Source organism: Tetrahymena thermophila (assembly GCF_000189635.1).
Source record: "Tetrahymena thermophila SB210 genomic scaffold scf_8254716, whole genome shotgun sequence".
NCBI classification, from domain to species: Eukaryota; Ciliophora; class Oligohymenophorea; order Hymenostomatida; family Tetrahymenidae; genus Tetrahymena; species Tetrahymena thermophila.
In genome coordinates, this window is record NW_002476481.1 from 334,826 (window position 1) to 358,072 (window position 23,247).

Here is a 23,247-nt window from a genome sequence, read left to right on the forward strand (position 1 = left end):
GGTTTTTATTCATGAAAAATGCCTGCATCTTGGAATCAAGCTTGGGGAGTAAATTATAATTTAAAAAAAATAAATAAGTCATATAAAACTTTATTTTTAGAATACAATTACAAAGAATAATTATTTTTTGAAAATAAGCAAAATCTTTGAATTTTTATTATTTTTTAGCTAATCAAATAAGACTTTTTATTTTAAATGTTGATAAGAAGATTTTATATATTTGAGTAACTTTCTTAACAAAATCTGTAAAAAATTTTTTGAAGTAAATAAAGATTTTCAAAAAAATTTAGAAATGAAAAACCAAAAAAAAGGAGATAATTCATCTTTTAAAAACAAATTGCTTAAAATTATATGAATCCTTGGCAAATATTGCTTGGTTTTAATAGTTTTAAAAAAAAATATTTTATTGATTTTCTTTATCGCGGAATTAAATAAAAAATTATCTGTACTCGAGTAACTTTCTTAACAAAATTTATAACAAATATTTTTGAAGTAAAAATTGCAGTAAAAAGAGAAAATCGATCTTTTAAAAGACAATTGTTTGAAAGAAATTAGATGAATTTTAAGTGTATTATTTTTTTTAATAATTTATATCCCTAAAAATAATTTCTAGCTATATTTTATAGCTGTAAAAAATAAAGACCTGTAATCAAAATGTAGGTATGTAAAAAATATTCAATTTTCTAAAGATTACTTTCGATATGATTGACTGAATCGGTAAATTTACTTTGATATCAGAAAATTGGTTAATAATTTAATTCTTAGTTTTTTGGTATTTATCAATTATTTACACTGTAATTTAGTTAATTATATTAATTTATCACAATATTTTTCAATCAAAATCATTTATCATATAAATAAATACTAAAAAAACAAATTGTTGATCGATTGCTTAATTTGTTTAAAAAATAATTTTATAATTTTTTATTGGAGTAATAAAAAAGTTTTTAAGTAGCATTAAAAAAGAAATTAAGTTAATTTGAATTTTAATTCATAGAACAATATGTAAAAATTTAAAGTTAAATAAATACCAACCAAATTTATTTTCAAAAATTTTAATTTTTTAAATGTAATTGCCATTACTTAGTATTTTTAATTCTTTAATAAAGATTTGCCTTTAAGTTTTATTGATAAATAAAACTATATTTTCTCAATTTAAAAAGAGTTATATAAAAAATGAGCTTTTCAGTTTTTCATCTAAATTAATTGAGAAGTATGATTTCTCAAAATTGATATGATTAAAGCTAGAACTGACTGACTGGTCTTAAAATAATTAATTTTAGAATGCAATCAATATCGAAATTTAAAAACCTAGTCAAATAAAAAAATTTATAAAAGAATTTATTGATCAAAAAACCAATTAAAAAAATATAAATTTTTGAGTTATAAAATTAAAAAAATAAGAGAGACAATATTTAAGGCGTAAAAAACGAGATTTGATTTAGTTTACAATACTTTATTAGCTTTGAATTTAATTAATTAATTCACACAAAGATATATTATTAGAAATTTTTTTGTATTTATTTATTTGGTCTGATATCTAAATTATTTAATATTTCTAAGCTTTAAGTTATGTGTTCTAATATTTCTTATTTATAGGTTTACATTAAAAGTTATAAATTTGTTAGATTTTCTTTAATTACTACTTATTTAATTAAAAGATTACATATTTTTATGATGAAATTTAAAATTTTAATAAATTTGTATAAAAATCACATTTTAACCAAACAAAATTTACATTACTAACCTTATTTTCACTAAAAAACGCTTATTTTATATTTGAAATAATTATTACTTTTTATATTTAAAATTAACAATTACTGTAATTACTATCCTCCAAGCACCTAAACGGTAGTAAATAGAGCCTAATAAAAAGTTAAATAAAAACTCCTCTCCTCAATAAAAAGATAAAAACTTTACACACTCTCAGGGAGAAATTATGGATAATATGTTTAGAATTAAATTAAAAATACTAAATTAAAATTTAGATTTTTTGTTATTACAGTTGTTGCTATTGTTTTGATATAAAAATTTTGATTTAATGATTGTTAAAGTATATATATATTTTTCATACTTGAAAAATAATTTAATACAATTATTCAAAAAAAATCAAAATAAATAAAAATGTATTTTTGGGTGGTAATTTAGATAAAAAAATTTGTTTTATTATTTTTTCTTACTTAAATAAAATAATTTCTTAGATCATATCCCTGAAAAAATATATAATTTAATAATACGAATCTTTCAATTTCAAATTTAAAATCTTTAATAAGTTATAAAACATAAAATATATTTTCTAGAGCATTTACAATTCTGAAATTAGGCATGATTATTTTATCAAAATAAAAAGAAAAACAAATTTTTATCAAATTTTATAACTTAAAGAACGAGTAATCTTTAATATTCTATAAGTTTTATATCTTTTACTTAATTTTATTATCTTTATTTACAAATATATCTTAAAAATAGTCCAACCAAACTTCTAAGATTTAAATTTTTATGAAAATGTTTCTTTTAATATATTTAATCTTATTCAAAAAGTAGATTTTTAAATTATTATTTGCTTTAAATTCATGATATAAAAGATTACTATTAATTTCTTGTATTTGTTTATCTTTTTTTAAGAGATTTGATTTTGTATTTGTTCTAATAATTTAATATAATTAAAAAATTCAACAAAGTTTTCATAATGTGAATTAAGATATTTTATTAATGTTTAGCTAAAATATAAAAAAAATAATTTCTTAAAATTCTAGTAAGTTATTATGAGTTGATTGATGAAACGAACGAGTATAAAGTTTAAAATATAGTATTTACAGTTCAAAGTTAAATTAGGTTTAAATAACAATATAAAAATTAAATTATGATTCTTTTATTTAGAAATTATTTATTTATTTTTTAGGGCTATTCTTTTTTTAAGATTTATGAATGAATAATTTTTGTATATAAAGATTTTTTCTGTTAATAATTAATTAAATCACCATTTGTTAAGATTTATTAGTAAAAATTTGTTACTTATTAGTTAAAATGTTTAAGTAATTAAGTAAATATGTATTTAAGTAGCTGCTTGCTTGAGTTTAATGGTAATTATTTAATTTAATATAACTCTAAATTTTTTTAATTATAATTAGTTCTGTTAATTAATTAATTCAGGAAATATATTTTATATCTAGATTATAAATTTTTCTTTTTCTTCATTTTTTATGCAAGAATGCTTGTTTTTGTGTATGTTTATATAAATGAGTGAGCGATTAATTCGTTGTTTGGAATGTTAGAAAGATAATTAATTTGTTTGTTAATTAGTTTGTTAGTTAGTTAGTTATTATTTTAGAGTAGTGTAATTTTCAGGGTAATAAATATATTAAAGTTCAGTAATAAAAATATTTTTGAAAGAGCTAATTCGTTCTTTAAAATTTTGTTAGTTGTTAAAAGCTCAAGGATATTCAAATGTTGCATTTAAGCATTTGATGTTGTTGTTATAGTTTATAGGATTTTTAAGTTAAATATTTTATTAATTGTAAAATTCAGGAACACTCAAGCATATCAATTGAAAAAAAATAAATTTATTATAAGTTAATATTGGTTATTTTTTTTATTTATTAATATCTGCTAATTATTTGTTATTAATTAGATGGATTATATTTATTCATTCATTCATTTCCTACTTTCAGGTTTTGGTTTTAAGATTCAAGACTTTAGTATGATAATTAGAGAAGATTAGATTATTAATTAATTTATTATTTTATAAGTTTTATTTTTAGAGGATTGATTTAGATTTTGATGGGAATAATAATATTTAAATTAAGGTCTTAATAGATCGTTTAGAATAATGTAACTTATTAGTTAAGCGAAAATCTTTGATTAAATTTCCACTTCGTAATCTGAGGAGTCAGTTAGGTTCTATTTCTTTGCACTTTCCGATAAAGTATAGCTCTAGATCTTTAAATTATATACAATTTTAAAGGAGGAGATCATCGATTTCTTTAACGCATTTCTTTTTGAAGATTGTATAGAGTTGGCTTTCATCATTCCTGGTGTTTCTAAAATCTTTGTATTCGTTGTCTTGGTTGGGGAAAACTTTCTCACATTGCTTTTGTAAGACTGAGAGGTTCAAAAGACGGTCGCCTATTCTTTCGTGAATGACTCTGGGAACTACTAATTGGTTTCCACTACTGTTTTTCTTAGCAGAGACAGCAGTGAATTTCATTTCATCGTTATAGATATCTTGTAAGTAAGGGTTCATGCAAGGAATATAGCTTTTACGATTTTCTTGATGTTTCAGAATTGTTTGTTTGTAGCCATAATATTTATCGTTGAACATCTTTTGATATTCTTGTAATTCAAGTGTGATGGAAACCCACTTCTTTTAAGCACGAAGCTTTTCTTCTAAACGCTTCCATGTTTAGGGAAGTTAGTTTTGCATGTATGAAATAACTGTGTAGAGTGCATGAACTGTGGGATATGAGCGATATTCTTGATCAAGCTTGATCATGATTTCGATGTATTAGTAGATTTGGCTAACTCTGTTATCAATCTATTTTTAGTTAAGCACTTAGTTCTTAAACCAGTAAACATAATAGTTGAAACGGTTTGAGTACTTCTTAACATAGGAAGATTTACTACAGACACTTACTTTAGAGTTAATGAGATTGCTGATGTTCAAACGAATAAACCACTTGGCATCAATTTGAGCTAAGACTTTTGCTATAGTTTCAGTTTGATAGTGTAACAGAGGGGAGAGTTCGTAAAGGGAGAGGTGACGTTGAATTTATTTATTTTTCTTTTCGATTCTCATCAATTCTTCACTTAGAATGCTAGAATTGCTTTGGCCTAAACACATCAAATTGTTTGGGGCAGAGAATGAAGTATTTTGAGGGTTTGATTTTTGGTAAATATTTTGAGGATAAGTTGAAGAGGAGTTAGTACTAAAACATGAGCTATTATAAATAATTGCTTATCTTTTACTTTTTTACAAATTTTATAGCTCATATTAAGTTTTTTTCTCCTTCACTTTTTCAGCAAGTTGAGTGAACAAGCTTTTTTCCTTGCTATTAGAAGGAATTGTTTGGAAAAAGACAATTAACAATACGCTAGTGATGTTTGATTAAAGGAATTCAGATGAACGGATTTCTACGTAATCTCTGATAACTTATCCAATATTGATACGAATTTATTCCATTCTTTTATCGAATTTTTCTTCTTCCTTTTCACTGAGTCCGATTGGCTTGGGAATATAATACTACAAATATAAAAAAATTTTATTTCTTCAAAATTCAACTAAAATAAATTATCAAAAAATATTCATAAATGAAAAAAATTTTATTTAACAATTATGATTAATGAAATAAAATAATAATTCAAAGATTAGTTACGCATTTTATCACGTAGAGCAAGAATGTCAAAGGAGTCATAAAGTAGTCAAATGTGAGAATCATGGTATTTCTGAAGTGTTTTTATGGGTTGATTTGGAAAATTAATGAACTCATTGCAGAGCCAACTTTTAAGTTTTGTTAGGAATTATCAAAGTCTTAAATAGTGTCAAAGGTTTAGAAATCAAATGCTTCATTCATAGGAGAAGTTGAGGAAACATCATTCAAGCTATTTAAATTTGTGCAGATTGATGAATTTGATTATAAATTAATAATTTTTTTGCTTGAGACTTAGTCTTCAATGAATTGGTTTTCATTAAAAAATTATGAGTAATCATCATCATTCTAGAAAGATGTTATAATTTTATTGTAGTATTCTTTAATGCTATTCGAGTTGAGGGTGTGTAAATCTTCAAAAAGGAGTTCAAAAATATTTTAATCAATCAGAGATTCGTCTTTTTCTTTATTATAAAAATTGATATTTTTAGTTGAATTAGAATTTTGAAAAAGGTCTATAAAAGAGATTAATATTAATAATAATGTGATGAAATATCAGTTTTAAATAAAAAAGTTAGTATTGTTGTAATTTTAAAGTATTTTTGTTGATTTATTCAATAATTACCTAAATATTCTTTAGCAAGGAGAAGAGAGTTACTCATTTCAATATTGTCATTGAGAGATGAATAGCTCGATGTTGATGTATTTATCTAGCGATTGCCATAATTAAAGCTGTTGCTGAATCCACCACCATTAGAAAGGTCAGATAACTTGTTGCAAAGAGGGCTTAAGTTTTGGTCAGATAATATTCTTCCTGTTTTTTATTAAAAAATAATTTTTAAGTTAAAATTATTAATTAATTCATGAAAAGTATAATTCATTCATTTCTTAAAAAGATATTTATTCAAAATTTACTTTGTATTTTTAAAAACTGAAAGGATAAACTAATTTTTTTTTTTACAGTAAAGTATAAAGTGTGGGGAAAAAATTTGTTTATTATTTAATTAATTAAAAAATCTTAATGTTAAAGGAAAAAGTAGGAGAATTTAAAAAGATATTTGTGTAATTGAATGACTATTTGGTTTTTTTTAGTTTTTAATTAATTAGTTAATGATTTTTGGCAAGTAGAAATCAAAATTTAAATCTACTCGGATTAAAAACAAATCTGTCAATTTTTTATAAAAAATATTCAATAATTTTTTATTCTCTTTTGATTCTTTGCGCTAATTTGGTTCATAGTATGCTATTAAACTAAATGGGAGTATAGATATTCTATTTAAATCTTCATTTCTCTTAAAATATTTGGTGCGATTTTAATTCGAAGTGAAGTTTAAATAATATTATCACTATAAAAATTATGATCAATCAATAATTATGAATAAACTAAAATATTTAAATATAAAATAAAGCCAGTAAGGAATATAAGATTACTGTTTATAAACAAACATATTTATTCACTTTGTCTTATAGATTCAATCATTTATTTTAAATAAGATTCAAATAATGTGAAAATTTAGTTTCACCTTCAAGTGAAATAAATAAATAAATAATTTAAAAATATAAGTGAAAGTAATATGTTGGACCACTATGAGTGATTTATTGATTGAGTGAGCTTTATTTTAGATTCAAACCCATAAAAAAATTTAAATTTAAAAGAAGGGAGGGAGGGATAAATAAGTATTTAGTTAAGTTCTCTTTATGTATAGATGCAATTAAATATGTAAATTACCATTACCACTACGAGATATGAAAGATCCCCCACCATTACTATTTGAGAAGCTAGAGTTTCTGTGCTGAGTGCTATTATCTTCTTTTTAAAAATAAATAATATATTACATAAATAGTTAACTATTTAAATATTCTTTGGTATTCATTTATTAATTCGCTTTTAAATGATAAATCAAACTATAAATCAATCTATTATCTATCGATTGATTGATAAATCTTTATTCATTGTTTAAAAAGGATAATGTGAAAGATTTTAGGATATGATGAAGCAAATCTATGAAATAATACGCAGATAATTCAAATAATGTAAGTAGATATGTAGGGAGAGAAATGAGTGCTGGATGTGAGTAAGTTAACGTTGCATTGGATTTCATAATTTTTTGCACTTTAAGACTTACACAAATTAAGATAGGTTTTGTATGGCTAATTTTTGCAAATATTAATTAGACTAGGCTAGAAAAGTTAAAGCGCAATTAATAATCACAACTTAAGCAATTTAAATTTCTCTTTATATTTCACTATTAATTCCAGAGAAATTTCGTCAATAAAAGCAAATAAATTATCAATAGCACCAAATATTAACGAGTATTAGTCAATTTATTCAAATTTAGTAGAATTCGATTTCATGCAAAATATTTCACATTTGTACTATGAATATTCGTATTTTTTTATTCACGCAAATTTACAAACAAAATTGCAGTAGAAGATAAAAGTAAGTTTATCAAAATTTTAATGAAGAATATATTATAGATTAGGCTGACCACCAGTTAATCCTTATTTCTCTAGAAATCTAATAAATAGCTCATATAATATTTAATAAGGTTTTTTGGATTCAAAATGCATGTAATTAAATTTCATTCGCATGATCTTTGTAATATTAAAGGAGATAGCAAATTAATCTGACTAAATTAATTTTTTTAAGGAAAACAACCTCCAGTTAAAAGAAAATAATTAAAGGAGCAGATACCCTGATTTCGTATTGATAGTACATTTAATTAGCATTTATTAAATATCATCATTATTATTGTTCAGTGTAATTGTTTCCTATAACGTCATATTCAGCCTTAAATAAAGGTATCTTACAAAATTGCAAAATAAAATAAATCATGTGAAAAAGGTTACAAAGAAGCGCATTTTGTGGTTTTAGAGTAATTTGAGGCAGCGTATTGGTTTATTACTTGAAGAAAAATAAAAAGAGTTTCTTCTACATTGAATAATCTATTCTTTTGCATTATTTTGATACTTAGTAATAGAGTTAATTATTCCTGTGTTAGAACTAATTTAGCTTTATTGATTATCATTGCTAATTAATGAATGCTTAGAGTAAGTTCCATATGTATGACGATACAGTTTTAAAAATTAATAATTTATAGTTCAAGTATTTTTATTAAATTATTAACGTATTAAGTCAACTCTTCATTAAGAAATATTAGTATTTTTTATTCTATTGCCAGATTATTCTTTAAAAATCAGAATTTAATCTATATCATCATCATATATAGAGTTTATATCTTATTTTACTTTAATCTATCTTTCTATTTCACGTTTAAAGCCTAAATAAATCTAATCCAAGTATTTGATGTAATTCCCTACTAACGCATTCACACTCACTCCAATCTCTTAAATTTCTCTTACTCTTAATTTAATTTCTAAATGTTCTAGACTTTTATCACTAAGCAAATTTTAGATCCCGCAAGAAGCAAATATATTATTTGCAGAGTTTGATTTATCATTTAAAATAAGTGTAAAAAAAAAATTTATAAACAAAAACTTACAGTCCTAAACTAGATCTGATCCTATAGAATAAATTAAATAAAAATTATAAGATTGAGTTATTTTATTTTAGATAATATTTCTTTCTTTTTGATCCGCTTTGAGAAAACTTAATTCAAAAAGATAAAAGGGGTAGAATAGTTAGTTAGTATTTGAAAGGATATTCTAAGAGGAATAAAACTCTATTTTAATTTGGAAGGCTTTTCAAATTTATAAATTAAATTTTTTTATGTATGTTTTAAATATTCTAAAATTTTCTTCTATTTTTTTCCTCTTTTAAAAGATTTAAATAAATAATACTTGTTTGCTTCAATGCATTTGTCATTTTTTATATTGTTGATGTGGGCAAAATTAATTTCTACAAAATAACATTCAAAAATAATGCAAGAGAGAAGTGTTTTAGGAAATTTAAAATCATCTTGCTTTGAATTGAAATATTCAGCAGATGAAAATTAGGTTTGAGTGGTATTATTTATTATACACTCACTCACTAACTCATTGCAAATTTGCAAATTTATTACTTCAAATAAATTTTAGAAGTAGCTTAATAAGTTGTAATAGCTAAAAATGAACTAATTAAAAATTATAATAAAATTAATTGGAGGAGGAATTTAGTGATAGTTTTTATGAAATAAATTTCAATTTTTAGTAGATTTGTAAATTTATTTGCAATTAAATAAATGCCAATTGCATTTAAGCAAGATAAATGAAAGCATTTATTTACTCATCACCTTTCTAAATTATTAAATAATTAACTAACTAAGCAGAATGAAAGAAAAAATGAACTTTTATATGCACATTTATTTACTTTGAATTAGAAAAAGTAACTAAATGTATTTATTTATATATATTTTTGTAATATATTACCAAAGGATTCATTGAGTTTATTTGAAATAGAGAAATGTTAGGGAGAGCTCTAAACGACGTGCTAAACCATAGAAGCATTCTTTCTACCTACATAGAGAATACTCTGGTTGCTCACTTGAGAAGCTCTTCCTCTAGTGTAATTGTTCTTATCGTTGAGCATATTGCTACCAGAAGTCAAAGATTCAGACAAATATGAATCGTTTTCATATAAGGTTGATGATTGAGATTAGGACATAAATTAACAACAAAACTCTTTCTGTCCAAGAATTTGGTCAACCTTTTTTTATAAAAAATGGTAAGTATTAGTTTATTTGACTCTCATCCTTCATTAGAGTATTCGTTGGCGTACCAAAACCTAAACTTAGCGATGTTAAATGCCAATTTATTTTTTGCTTTAACGCTTTTGGAAGGCTCTGAAGGAGCTTTCATGTGAGATTTGAGATTTTAAAAAAATAGGAATGTATACAAAATCGTATAATACACAAGAAAGTTACCTTTGTATTTCCTTTTGTGTTTTGATTCTTTCTTTTTAATTATCAATTTTTTCTTTGTTTATTAATTATTTGCTTTTTGATTTATTGTAGATTATATCAATAAAAAACATATTTTTTTCTTTCTTACAACCAATAAATAATAAAGCTAGCAAAATCAAAATCAATAAATAAATATTCAATAATTAAAAGAAAACAAAATCAAAACAAGCATACAAGCAAGCAAGCAATCAAATTAACAAATAAATAAATAATGTAAAAGATAGTAAAGGCAATAAGTAAAGACAGCAACAAAAAAAAAAAATTTAATTAAAAATACAGATAGGTAAAAACTTAATTAAACTAGCTGAAATGCCTTTTCTATCATATTAATTAATTAATACATACCTTCATTAAATTAAGTAATACTTTTTTTTAGATAAGCACTGTATGACATACATGCTGCAGCAAAAATCAAAAAAGCAAACAAAAAAACAAATAAATTAATAATTTGTTATTCTTTTTGCTTCTTTTTTTATTTCATTTTTTATTTATTTTGTTTAGATTTATTTACACTTCTCTAACAAAATTTAAAATCACATATAAAAGAATCAAATAAATTGATAGATAAAAAGAATCAAATAAAAGATAAAAACAAACTAATAAATATTTTAGAGAATCAAATCTATTTATCTAATTTGATTAAATTTGTCAGTCTTTATTCCAAATAGATCTAGAAAATTTAATATCTTCAAAATAATTTGATTCATTCTGTAAACTAGCCATTTACTGGAAAACTCAATCAAAGTACTAATTAAATTTGCTCAAATTACTTTTCAAATATTTATCTATATGCAGTTTATTCACAATCTTTCCAGCATAAACGAAATATTAAGGCATAAATAAAACCCACAAGTCTTATTAAAGTTACTTTTGTTCAATGATCAAATTTTCTTTACTAAGATTAGATGGTTTTTAAACTACTTTATTTTGATCAAATTATGCGAAAAATACAAACATAATAAATAAATCAATCCATAAAAAAATTTACAAATTTTAAAGATAAGCTAGCAAGTATTTATTCTGCTTTTTTAAAATTAATTTGAATAAAAAGACTTAACTTACCAAAGAAAGCTTTTGATTATTATCTTCCTTTTTTCTCTGAAGATTCCTATGATTAATGAGGCCCCCGATTTAATAAATAAATAAATATTTACAAACAATTTAAAAAGCAGACTTTTTGGTATAGAATAACCATTCACTTAATTTATTTCTTAACACCTGTCAAAATTATCTTTATTTGTATTCAATTATTTAATTGCCTTCTATCCTTCTATGATAAAAAAAGATTTGTGATTTTAATGACAAAATATACTTGGATTTAGTTATTCTAATTTTTTCAGGATATTTAATTTCGTAGACTTATTCTTTTATTATGATTTCAAGCGAATTCTCCCCTTAAAATTTTAAAACATTCTCCTTTGTAATTGTTTTTCAAATATAAGATAGAATTTTATTATTTTTTGTAATAGTTTTGATTTAAATTTTATTTATCTTAAACCAATAAATAAAAGAGCCATTAAAAACTTCGATAAATAGAATAGATTTTAAACTGAATTAAGAATATGAAAGTGATATGAGATTTTTCTGACAAAAGTTTTATTTTGTGGTAAAAATTACTTATAATAATTGAAATCAAAATACTAGTCCATTAAATAAACAGTACTTGCTTGTTTCATGCTTTTCTTTTCTGCTATAAATTTTATATCTATATTAAAATAAATGATTACACTATTAAACTCATAAAAATCTGTTTTAAGAAGGGAAGGGCGCTGAATATCCGTTTGCTAATTTATTTCTTTGTATTTATTTTAAGTAGGATTTTATAAAAGGATTTATTTATATATGTTTAAGAATATTATAAGGAAAATTAATCTGATTCGAGAGTAGTCAAACTGAGATAAATTAATTTTGTATTTATCTAATTAAGCGAGAAATTAATAACATTTGCTGAAATCAATATTATGTGTCTGTAATTAAATTTTTGTATAAGAATAATTACTAACCAGTGAAACTACATAGATAAAAAAATATTTAGAACTAATAATCTTAATAATTTATTTTTTTGCATATTCCTCTGCTTGATTTTAATCAGCAAAGATGCCCACAAATAATATAATTGCTCTCCTAGATTTTTTTGATCCAGTGTATTATAATCTTCTCCTTTATTGCTAATTATTTAAAATATCATTTAGATAGTTTTAGCTGTTCACTTTTTTCAAATGTAAAAAGTAATTAAACCAAAGTAAATATTATAAAAGATGGCAGTTTATTTAATTGAGCAATTATTAATTTATTTATTGTTTTTTTTGTTGTAAGATAGATGACTGTTTAATTGTTTATAGTTTGCTGGCAGCAATTAATAAACTGACTAAAAAGGTGATGATTTATAAATTAAATTAAGTTTTTTCTATGACAGTATTATATATTGCATAATAAAATAAACAATATGTACTATATCCTTAAGATATTTCATTTAATAAACAATCACTTAATATTTTTCTAATAAGTTAAATTTTACGTTTAAATAAAAGTGATTGAAACCTTGTTTATACTAACTTAATCAATCAGTCAATAGATCGAACAACTATTCAATCTAGCTTATAACTCTTTTTTTGGTTTTAAAAAGATACAAAATCATATCTTTCTTTATATCTATCTATCTATCTTCCTTATCTTAAAGAAATCAATAATTAATTGTAAGTTAGAATCTTTTATATTTATCTAACTAACATCTGCTGTAAATTACATATTGCCAAAAAATAAAACTTAAATGATGTTGAAGCCTTAACATTTTATACCTTACCTTTTATTTTGAAGTTTCTATCATATTATAATGGTATTTTTTAACATATTTAAAGAGTATTTATTGTAAAACTTATTCAAAATTTGATAAAATTTTTACTAATATATATTCATATCTTCTTCAAAAAAGAAGCACATAAGTTAATGTAGACAATACATTCTAAAATAAATAAATGTATTTATATTAATATGAATAAAATAATAACATGATAAAGAGAATTAATGTTTTAATGCTTAAGATCATCAGACTAATTTTTTATTGAATATTTATAAACAAGCAAACAAACTAACCAAACAATTGACTTACTAACTAACTAACCAATTTAATTTAGGAACTTATTGTTAGTTCTATTTTCTACTAGTCTTTTCTTATAGTTTGCTTGAATGCAGTTAATTGAATTCACTTTATTAATTAATTATGTTGCAAGTAGCCACTTTGATTATTAATCATTATTTTATAATCATAAGGACAATTAGTTATTTATTTTGCGTGAATGTAGTAAGAATGAGTTAATATTATAATCTTACATCCTAAATAAGTTATTTTGTATTTCAAAATGTAAATAATAAATATTCTAAAATTTATAATAATGATTGTAAAAATGTATTATTCCAGCATTAAGAAATTAAAGCTTAAAAAAATAGAAAAATAACCTTATTAATTAATTAATTTATTTAATTATCTATTTATTTGTTGTGGTTTGATGATTATTAAATAAAAAAAATAATCAACCAATCAAAAAAAGTTGATTCAAACATAAAAAATAAATACTCAAAAAATAAATTATTTTTTCACATTTTAAAAATTTATAATTGATCCATTTTTATAGCAAAGAATATTTTTTATTTTTATTCTTTAATTGGAAAATAAAAAATGTTTACACAATTTATTATTACAAAAAATCTTTGGACAAAGAAGATCTTCTCAAATAGATAAAAAAGGTCACATCTCAATTAATTACTATCGACCTATTATATGATCTTGTCACAAACCAAATTTTTATCTCAAAAATAAATTCAGTAAATTTTAATATTATAAAAAAAATTCACCTAAAGTAAGCTAAAGATTGAATGAATAATTGATGACAAAAATGCATTTTTTAGTTCTTAAATAATTTTTAGCAAAAATGGTAAATATTCAAGAAAAGACAAAAGATTTTTAAGCATGAATTTTAGGGTAGAAATAGATTAATATTTAATTAGGATAAACATAAAAAAATGAATGATTAACAAACAATAAGATAGAAAATCTCATCAATATTTAATATAATGCAAATATTAACATAACAATTTAATTAATACTTAATTCAAGCGATAGAATAGTTTGTTTGAGTATATATATAGATATTTTATACAAACCTTCCTTACATTCTATTTTTCAATATAAGATAAAGTTTAGTTTATAAATTTATGATATAAAATCTACAAAGCATACAAGAAAAAACTTATATTTTAAATATAATCAACGATATTTATTTCACTAAACAGCAAATTATAATTTTCAGCTCTTGGCGAAGCAAAATATCCTAAGTAGAATTGTATCATTAATAATATTTCAGCCAAAAAAAATTTATTATAATTGATTTAATAAAAGAAAAATTATCTGATCTAATCAAGTATTAATTTAAATTAATTAAATCAACCAATAAGCTCAAATCAATCTTCACTGCATATTTTATCTCTTAATTTTGTAAACACATTTTTTTGATCTCCTTTCTTGCTGGTTGATGGTATTTATATAAAATTCTTCTTTTAATCAAAATATAATTAACATATTTCTATCTAGATATTAAATCTGATTTACTTTGCATTTATATCAATAGTTTACTTATTTATTTACCTTAACTAATAATACGTGCCTACAAACAAACAAACAAAACAAAAAACACTACATTTTATCAAGCCATTCTTAAATTTTTATTTTAATCTATTTTTTTTATTTAATATTCAACTTTTAGAATAAATTTTATTATAAAATAAAGCTTAAACGTTTGCATAAGTTAAAATATTTGACTTTAGATTGTTAAAACTTAAATAAACGAATATAATTAAACAAAAAATAAATAATTAAGCAAATTAACAAATAAATAAATACACAAACATATAAAAAATTTGATATTTTTTTGCATTCAAGATTTTATACTTAAAATTTTCTAATTATTTTTTGTTGTTTAGATTTAATTTTTAATTTAAACAATTAAAAATAAAATTTTAAATTATTTCTAACTTTTTTAAAAATATTTGATAATAAAAAAAGAATTTTCTAAAAAACGAGTAAACTAACAAAATGAAATCAATAGATTTAAATTAAATTTAATTCAATCAATTCTCAAAAAAAAGCAGCTTGGTTTATGATCATATTTATTTTATGTTTAAATTGTTAAAATTTTATTTATTTTTGTATAATTTATGATTAAAAATGTATGCAAGAAATAGCTTGTTTTATATTTATTTTTTTTAATTATTTAATTTAAAAAAAATTAATTAATAAATTACAATTACAATTAAGTAAATAATTTATATTAAATTTACAGTATAAGTTATATTGAAATAAATATACACAATATTTTTTAGATTATAATAAATATTTTCTTTTAAAATCATTCACTTGTTTAATTCATTCATTATTCTATTTCTTCATCATAAGTTCCTTATCCTCTAAGTATAAAATCTACAGTGGGACCTTCTTCCACACTGATTCTATATTTTGATTTGTACATTAAATTTCTTTTAGGCTGTTAAGATATTTTAATTTAATTTTAAAATTGGGATTCTCAATTTAAAAAATGTAATTTACCTTAAAATTTATCAATATTTACTAAGGAATTATTTCATTTTAGTGATTTTTCATAGTTGTTATCATAGTTGGCAAAGTCAAAGTTTCTGGAAGGCTCTTGACAGGTATTGAAGGACCATAAAGAAGACCCTATTAATAAACAAATTTAATCAATTTATTTTATTAAAAATTAAATATAATTAAAAATATTTTGAGAATAAAACTTAATTAAGTTTATCAAAAAATGTTCATTTTTAGATAATTTTTAATATTCCTTTTTTTTATTTTGTGGATGAAATTATATATTTAAATAAAAGGTAGAATTTTAGTTTACCTCAGTGACAGAAAACTGGAATACATCTTAATCATCAGTGATAGCATTATTTTCGTACTCCTCTTATGTCATAGTTGCAGTGCCAAGGAATTTTTTGAAAGGGTTTTTTATATGATGAATTTTCCATTTTGCAGGTACTTTGCTTATATTTGAAATGAATATGGCTATTCTTTTAACATTATTTATATGCACAGTTCCAAAATCTTGAACTTCTTAGCCTGGAATATCTTCGTGGCCAGAAGTATTTAGTTATATGAGAGGACGTAAAAGGTGGCCTTCTAAATCTATTTCTTATTCATCTCCATTTGTGTATTTGATTCTCAGTTTACCAAACTCATAATTTTTATATGTCATTGGCCAAGCTTCTTCATCATGAACTTTTTAACCTTTGTATTTAATCATAAGTTTCATATTTGTATTCTATTCAAGTGTATAAGTCATTGCAAGAGGTAACTTTCCTTAATTATTACTGCTTAGGGCTTTAGTAAGTGAACGCTATTATCTAATAATCATAGAATTCAACACATTTGTTTTGCTAGTTGAGTTGACATCGTCGAGCTCAAAAGGTCCTTCAACTTCTAAATCAAATTTTACAGTGGCAAATCCTTTATTTACCAAACAGATTTCCTTGTGTTCCTTTTTATTATCGAACAGAGCCCATTTTTCAAATGTCAAAATATGTTTTCCATTATGAGTAAGCTATTTTTTTAAAAAATGTATAAAACTATTTGTATTTTTATTTTTAAAGATAAAATAATCTTTTAGATATTTTTCACACTTTAAAGATTATTTTTTTGACAAAATAAAAACATTTTTGATGAATTTTTAGTGTTTTATTTTATTTGATGAATTAAAAAACTTAAAAAAAATAATTAAATAAATTTTTTCTAATTAAATACAAGCTTATCTAAGTAAAGCTAAGGTTTCTAAGTATGTGAGAGGATCTATAATATTAACTTATCTATTTTTATATGGGATTCTTCTTATCCATCTTTTCCAATAATCACTGGTTATGCTATTAGAACAGAAATAAAATCATTCGTTTCATTTGTTTAAAATTTAACTTTGAAAACCTTTTCTTCTCTTCCATGAATTATCATCCCGCTTTTTATATAAAAATAATATTTTTAAAAAAATTATTATGACAAAAAGGTTTATAAAAAACTAACTCTTAGTTCATTAGTTAAATAAATTATGCAAAGAATTAAATTTATAATTTTATGATTTATCAAATATTTCAGTAATTTTTAGGCTAAATTAATTTTAAAGAAACTTAATTTTTAGTCACATGCATAACTAAGATTAAACTCATTTTAGTTAAGATTAAATAAAATATTCATTTATTACCTAGGATCAATTAAAAAGGGTTGACCTGGAATAGCTTCAGGAGGAGAGATAGGAACAAAATTTAATTTACATATATCGCTAGAACCCAATTCAGGATCAGAGATTTTAATATCAAAGAAATCTTGTTCTTAATTATTTGAGTTCAGATTATACATTTTCCATTCAATTTTTACTGTTTTAGGACCAGTGTTTGTAATTTTAAATTCCCTCTCCACCATAGTTCCGTTTTTCATATAGTGACCTAAATCAAATACAGGGTAAGCTCCTTTATAGTTTATTCCTAACTAATAGGGACTTATAATTACTGGTGAACCTTGTACATCAACTATTGTTGGTATTTTTCTTGTCTCTAGTCCTTCAATTTCAAGGAAGAGATTATCTTCAATTTTACCACTAATGTCATTAAAAACTGTAATTTTTATTATTTACTCTTCGTGAGCTCTTAAATTTCCACTGCTAGGCTCACAGACTAAATTATTTTTATGAAAAATAAATTATTTAAAATATTTTTTAATAAAAATGGATTATTTACCAATTGCAAACCCTTTATCATTTTATAGATGGAATCTTTATTCTTTATCAAGTTTTCTTGCTGCATTTAGTTCCTAACCTGCTTTTGAATGGAAATTTTTAACTTTTTCATGGTCAGCAGTAATAAGAGATACTGTGGTGATTCTGTTTGTTTTATTTTTGAGCTAGCTAATTCTATAATTCGATGTATTCACTAGAACTTTACTTTTTGTAAATGTATTACTGTCATTAACTGCACTTTACATAGTAATTGAAGGATTTTATTAGTTGGATTTGAATTACTTAACCTTTTATTCTGGTGATTATAATTAATCCTAAATGAGTTATGAATCTTAGACTTATTCTTAGTTATATTCATTTTCATTGTGTTCATGTTCTTCCTCATTAATTTGAGAAATATCAGGCTAGATGAATGATTAGGTTAGGTCTGCTTTGATTTTTGTAAACGGCTGATAATTTTCAGAATATATGTTAAATTTAGTATGAATTCCTGATGTATTTGATAGAATGACATATATTGATTTAGGTTAATTAATCTAGCACCCAAAGAATTCCAGTTTATGAAGAGGTTCCTTTTTGAAATTAGTAGGGACAGTGTTTAAAGAAGTGTTATTAGCTTATTTACTGAGCTTCTATGTTATTTCGAAATTTTTGAACTCTTGTGTATTTCTCATGCTTTTAAGAAGCATACTGTTTTTGATATTACTTTTCATTATTAATGTGTTAAATAAATTTGTATTGTCATTCTCTTCAGCTACCTTTAAATTCTACTTGAGTTCATTATCTTCCTAAACTATCATTCTTTCGAAGCTTACTGAAAGACCAAAAACTTTTGTGCTTATTTGAAAACCTAGAGGATATTTCATATCTTTAATATTGCAAACAAAAATATTATCTAAAGTTTCTCCCTTGTATACTACTAAATTTATTTTGATAACTTTGTTTGTTTTTGGTTTTAATTTCCCTTTTTATGGTTCAAACTCTATTTTGTAAGCAGAAGTGTTTGGAATTTCCCATTCAAATTCAGCTTCGATATTACCTGTATAATTATTATTTTAAAAATGTTTAGAGTGAATCTAAAGAACATGAATCAATTTACCTAGATTTTGTAATTCTATGTATTATTTGGAGTGTTTGCGGTCAATGATGTTAACGTTGTTAGCATAAATACAAGGGAAATCAAGAGATAATCTATTTAAACTGACTATTATTTTTTGAATCTCTGCTTAAACATTTAAGAAGAGTGGATCTTTAGAATGTTCAACTTGTATTTCAAGAATTGTTTTGTACGATTCTGGCGCACCAGCTTTACACTTTACATTAATAGCTCTCTTTTCATATGGTTAAATGAGAAGTGCTTACTCTTCTATTTCTAAAGAGCATTTCAAATGATGTTGCTCATACTCATCTTAATCAAGCAAAGTATCTGGACCATAAAGGTCAATAGTTCCAAGCGAGGTCAACTTTTGAATACTGTTTGAAATTCCCTTTTCTGATATGTATGCATATTTTTTAATAAATAAAACCAAAAATTGTGTTTATTACTTAATTTTTAATTAATATCTCTTATAGCTATTTCAACAGCTACAGGAGATGTATTTTCAATTATTAGCTTTGTTGTCTTATTTTCATATTGCCTCATTAATCCAAAATCTAGAATGGGCTAAGCTATCTTTATACTTGGACCTACAAAGTTTCCCAATACCTGTAATAATTATTAAGTCCTTTAAAATATATTTATTTAGCTAAAAGTATTATTACTTCATAAGTAAGAGAATGACTAATATCAAAATTTATTTAAAGCATTGCTTTCTAGTTTTATCCAACTACATCTGATGAAAAAGTAACTTTGACTTCATACTTAGAATTTGGACCTATTGAACCCTTTTTATTTATATTAAAAATCTATTTTAATTTCCCAAACACATATTAATTTTAATTAATCTTATGAAAAATTTATATATATTAATTAAGAATAAATAATTACAGTGTCTTATTCCACAAAGCATATTACTGACTCAGTAGTTATTATAGAAATATCAAAGTTTATTGTTGTAGCTGATTCGTTTTTCAAAACAAAAATATCTTGATATTCCTAATGAACTGCAAGAGGAGATGGAAAATATTGGAAAGGTTTATTTATGGAAACAGGTGCCCAAGTGCTCAGCCCTACTAGTTTTAGATCAAAATAGGCTACACTTGGCCTTGCTGTGTTACTTCCAACAAAACCAGGAAGATTATCTTTAGGTAGATTCTAGGGATGGGCTACCTTTGATGTCATGTATTGTTGAAGGTATGGAGAAACGTTTCTAATACTCTCAAATGGTATTTCATCAATAAAAAAAGTAGCGTTTTCAAAAATTGGAACAGGTTAATTAGTGAGAAAACTGAACTAGAATTCAACTATTTATTAAGGTTCGAATACACCTGAATTAGGAGTAATGCTAAAGCAATAGTCTTCTTTATTATCAAAAAGAGTTTGATAATCACTACCACCTGCATCGGTCTTGGCTGATTTTTAATCTTATTGAATCATATTATCTTTAAATAAATTCCAATGAAATTTAATTTCGACATCAGAAGTGTTTTTTAACAATAATTTTCTGGTTTTTTGAATTCCAGGAAGTGCATTTTCAAAGAACATCCTATTCATATTTTGTAGTTCTTGTTTAAAATCAGAAACCTTTAAGTCATCAACTCCGTAAATTGCTACTTCTGCCATATTACCACTTCCTTTTAAAGTATATTCTGCACTAGTGTGATTATCACATGCTAAAATAATTTTCTTAATTTCTTCACCTTCTTTCTCAGGAGTAAATGTAACAACTATCTCTTATGTTTCTCCATGCTGCATATAAAATTCACATGGAAATAAAACAAAATTCCCAGTAAACAATGTGTCTTAGTCCATTTAATCATCATCTTCTTCACTACTAAAAAATCTAAACCCACAATCTCCACCTTTGTTTGTTATCTTAAATACTTACTGGCTTCTGTCGCCTATCCAGCAACTTTTGCAATCTAAAACCTATGGCAAATTTAATTCAGGTGGATTCCTTTTAGCTTTGATTGGCACCTAATTAAATAATCAAGATAATTTTTTACTGATTTGATGCTAACTAAAGGTTTGTATTTGTTTTGAGCAAATATAAAATAAATATTAATTTTTACAGTAAATGCATTTATTTCATTTATAATTTATAAGCCATCGTTCTGTTCAGCTAGAGATTAGGCATAATATTGAATAGTAAAAATAACACTCATGCCAGGTGCTACCATTCCTAGCTCTTAATTTTCTAAATATTTTTCATCTGACTCACTCTTTGGAAGAGGAGTAGGATATTTTACTTCCTTGATAGAAAAACAGCTCCTATAAAAATAAAATAGATTTTTGATAAAAAAATGAAAGGATAAAATTTTCAACTAAAATCTTAATTATATTTTATTATTAATTTCATATGATAGATTTTATTTAATTATTTATTTATTTAAGTAAGAATATTTGGAAAAGATAACTTACAATTAAGGAGGAAGGAACTTAATTCTTCGTGAAACACTATCTATGTTAGTAATATTAAGCTTAATTTCATATATTTTATCGATTTCATATTCTTAAAAGATAACTTGCTCTGGGTGTGCTCTAAATGGACACTCTTTATCATTCATATCAACTATAACTCCCTAATATATAAATCATAAAGATAATTAAGTACATAAATAATGTGTAACTATGAATAAGTTAATATTGAAATTTTGCATTATTTAATGATAAAATTAAGAATTTTAATGAGCTTTATTATGAATTTTATCTTGAAAATTGAATGTCATTTTTTATTATTTACGGGCTTTGTATTTAAATCAGTGAATTATATTGGAGGGCGGATAACACGGAAACGAGGGTTCTTCATAAATGTTATCTTTTTATTCATATTTTTTATAATCTTTTGGTTAATTAGCTTGTCTTAAATGCTCATTTCGTTGACATAATCAGGCCTTTTAATAATTTTGCTTTATCCTTAATTCTACGTTGCTTCTAATTCTTTTTCCATTGTATCTCCAGACTTAAAATCAAAGTCCTTACTAGTAATCAAATCCTCTCCATTTTTTTGAGATCTAACACTATCATTATATGCTTAAATTCTATTAGGAGCAGCTGACTTTTTTTAAACTGAAGCAGCTGCTTTCTAAGGACTATTTTTTAAAATTGACGCCATAATTTGTAAAATTTAAGTTTATCTTTAAAAATAAATTTAAGTGCAATCTATCTATATATGTCTTTCAACCTAATTAATTATTTTATTGAGTTAGTAAAGAATGCAGCTACTATTTGTATTGATTGTTCAGCTTAATAAATTATATATTAAATAAATCTGTTATTTATCAATATATCTATCTAATTCAATATTGATAATTTATTTAATAACATATTAAAGCATTTATCAATAATAAATATAATCAAACTCAATTAAAACCACATTCAATTCTTTTTTGAATATTTTTTTTGGTTTAAATTAAAATTATTCTAAAATTATTTTCATTAATTTTTTCTTTCCATCTTTCAATAAATTAAATTAGGTATTTTATTAAAAACTTAAAAAAATAAATAAACATTTTAAATCTATCTTTTAACTATTCAAATCAAATAATTTAATTTAGTTTTACAAAAAAGAATTTAAATTTTTTTATCATTTAAATTTGTTAACTAAAAAAAATAAATTTAAATTTAATTAAAATTTATTTTAAATTTGAAATGGTTTTCAATTTTTTTGTTTCATACTTTTTTATTTTAATTGGACAAATTTTTTCATTTTTAATAGATTTAAATATTAAAATCACACCAAAATATTAATAATGTTTAAAAAAAATTTTTTTTATCAAAAGTAAATTTTATTTTAATATTCAATTAGAAATTAAATTTTTTAATCATTTATTCATTAGTCCTAAAAAACAAAATTGTAATATTTTTAATTTTCTTGAAAATATTTTTAAATTTAATATTAATTTTTGATTATTTTTTAAGAAGAAGCTTTTAATACCAAAAATTGTTCATAAAGGATGAAGAAAATAAATTAATGTAAATATGTTACATAATCAATCAAAATATTGTAAATCACAATATTTAAGAGAAATTATTCACTTTTAATTTTAAAATATTATATTTTTGTTAATTTTTAATTTTTAAAAAGCTCT

General features: G+C 22.7%; 3 protein-coding genes across 3 annotated transcripts in view; 1 reads left to right on the top strand and 2 right to left on the bottom strand. All coding sequences in view use genetic code 6, as the record gives it.

Moving 5' to 3' along the window:
* The window catches only part of TTHERM_000100100 (hypothetical protein), a gene marked incomplete at both ends in the record, with an annotated part of 330 nt that extends 106 nt beyond the window's left edge, over nucleotides 1–224 (top strand). Inside the window, 2 exons of the mRNA XM_012796612.1 lie at nucleotides 1–48; nucleotides 169–224. The exon at nucleotides 1–48 is cut by the window's left edge and continues 106 nt beyond it. Coding sequence (XP_012652066.1) covers nucleotides 1–48; nucleotides 169–224 — 104 coding nt within the window. The remainder of the gene's footprint in view (nucleotides 49–168) is intronic.
* A 3,665-nt stretch (nucleotides 225–3,889) lies between these two features.
* TTHERM_00101100 (RasGEF domain protein) lies at nucleotides 3,890–10,338 on the bottom strand (the record flags this gene model as incomplete). The annotated part of the gene is made up of 7 exons (XM_001012159.2): nucleotides 3,890–5,239; nucleotides 5,373–5,830; nucleotides 5,992–6,180; nucleotides 7,096–7,176; nucleotides 8,870–8,890; nucleotides 9,735–10,011; nucleotides 10,201–10,338. 7 exons carry the CDS (start codon nucleotides 10,336–10,338, stop codon nucleotides 3,890–3,892), a joined length of 2,514 nt encoding a protein of 837 aa, XP_001012159.2.
* A 5,352-nt stretch (nucleotides 10,339–15,690) lies between these two features.
* TTHERM_00101130 (hypothetical protein) lies at nucleotides 15,691–22,271 on the bottom strand (the record flags this gene model as incomplete). The annotated part of the gene is made up of 13 exons (XM_001012162.2): nucleotides 15,691–15,804; nucleotides 15,867–15,995; nucleotides 16,180–16,878; nucleotides 17,079–17,283; nucleotides 17,527–17,995; nucleotides 18,059–19,096; nucleotides 19,157–19,549; nucleotides 19,603–19,762; nucleotides 19,819–19,941; nucleotides 20,045–21,133; nucleotides 21,229–21,427; nucleotides 21,578–21,738; nucleotides 21,900–22,271. The coding sequence occupies 13 exons, from the start codon at nucleotides 22,269–22,271 to the stop codon at nucleotides 15,691–15,693; spliced, it is 5,151 nt and encodes a 1,716-aa protein (XP_001012162.2).
* Nucleotides 22,272–23,247: the final 976 nt, after the last annotated feature.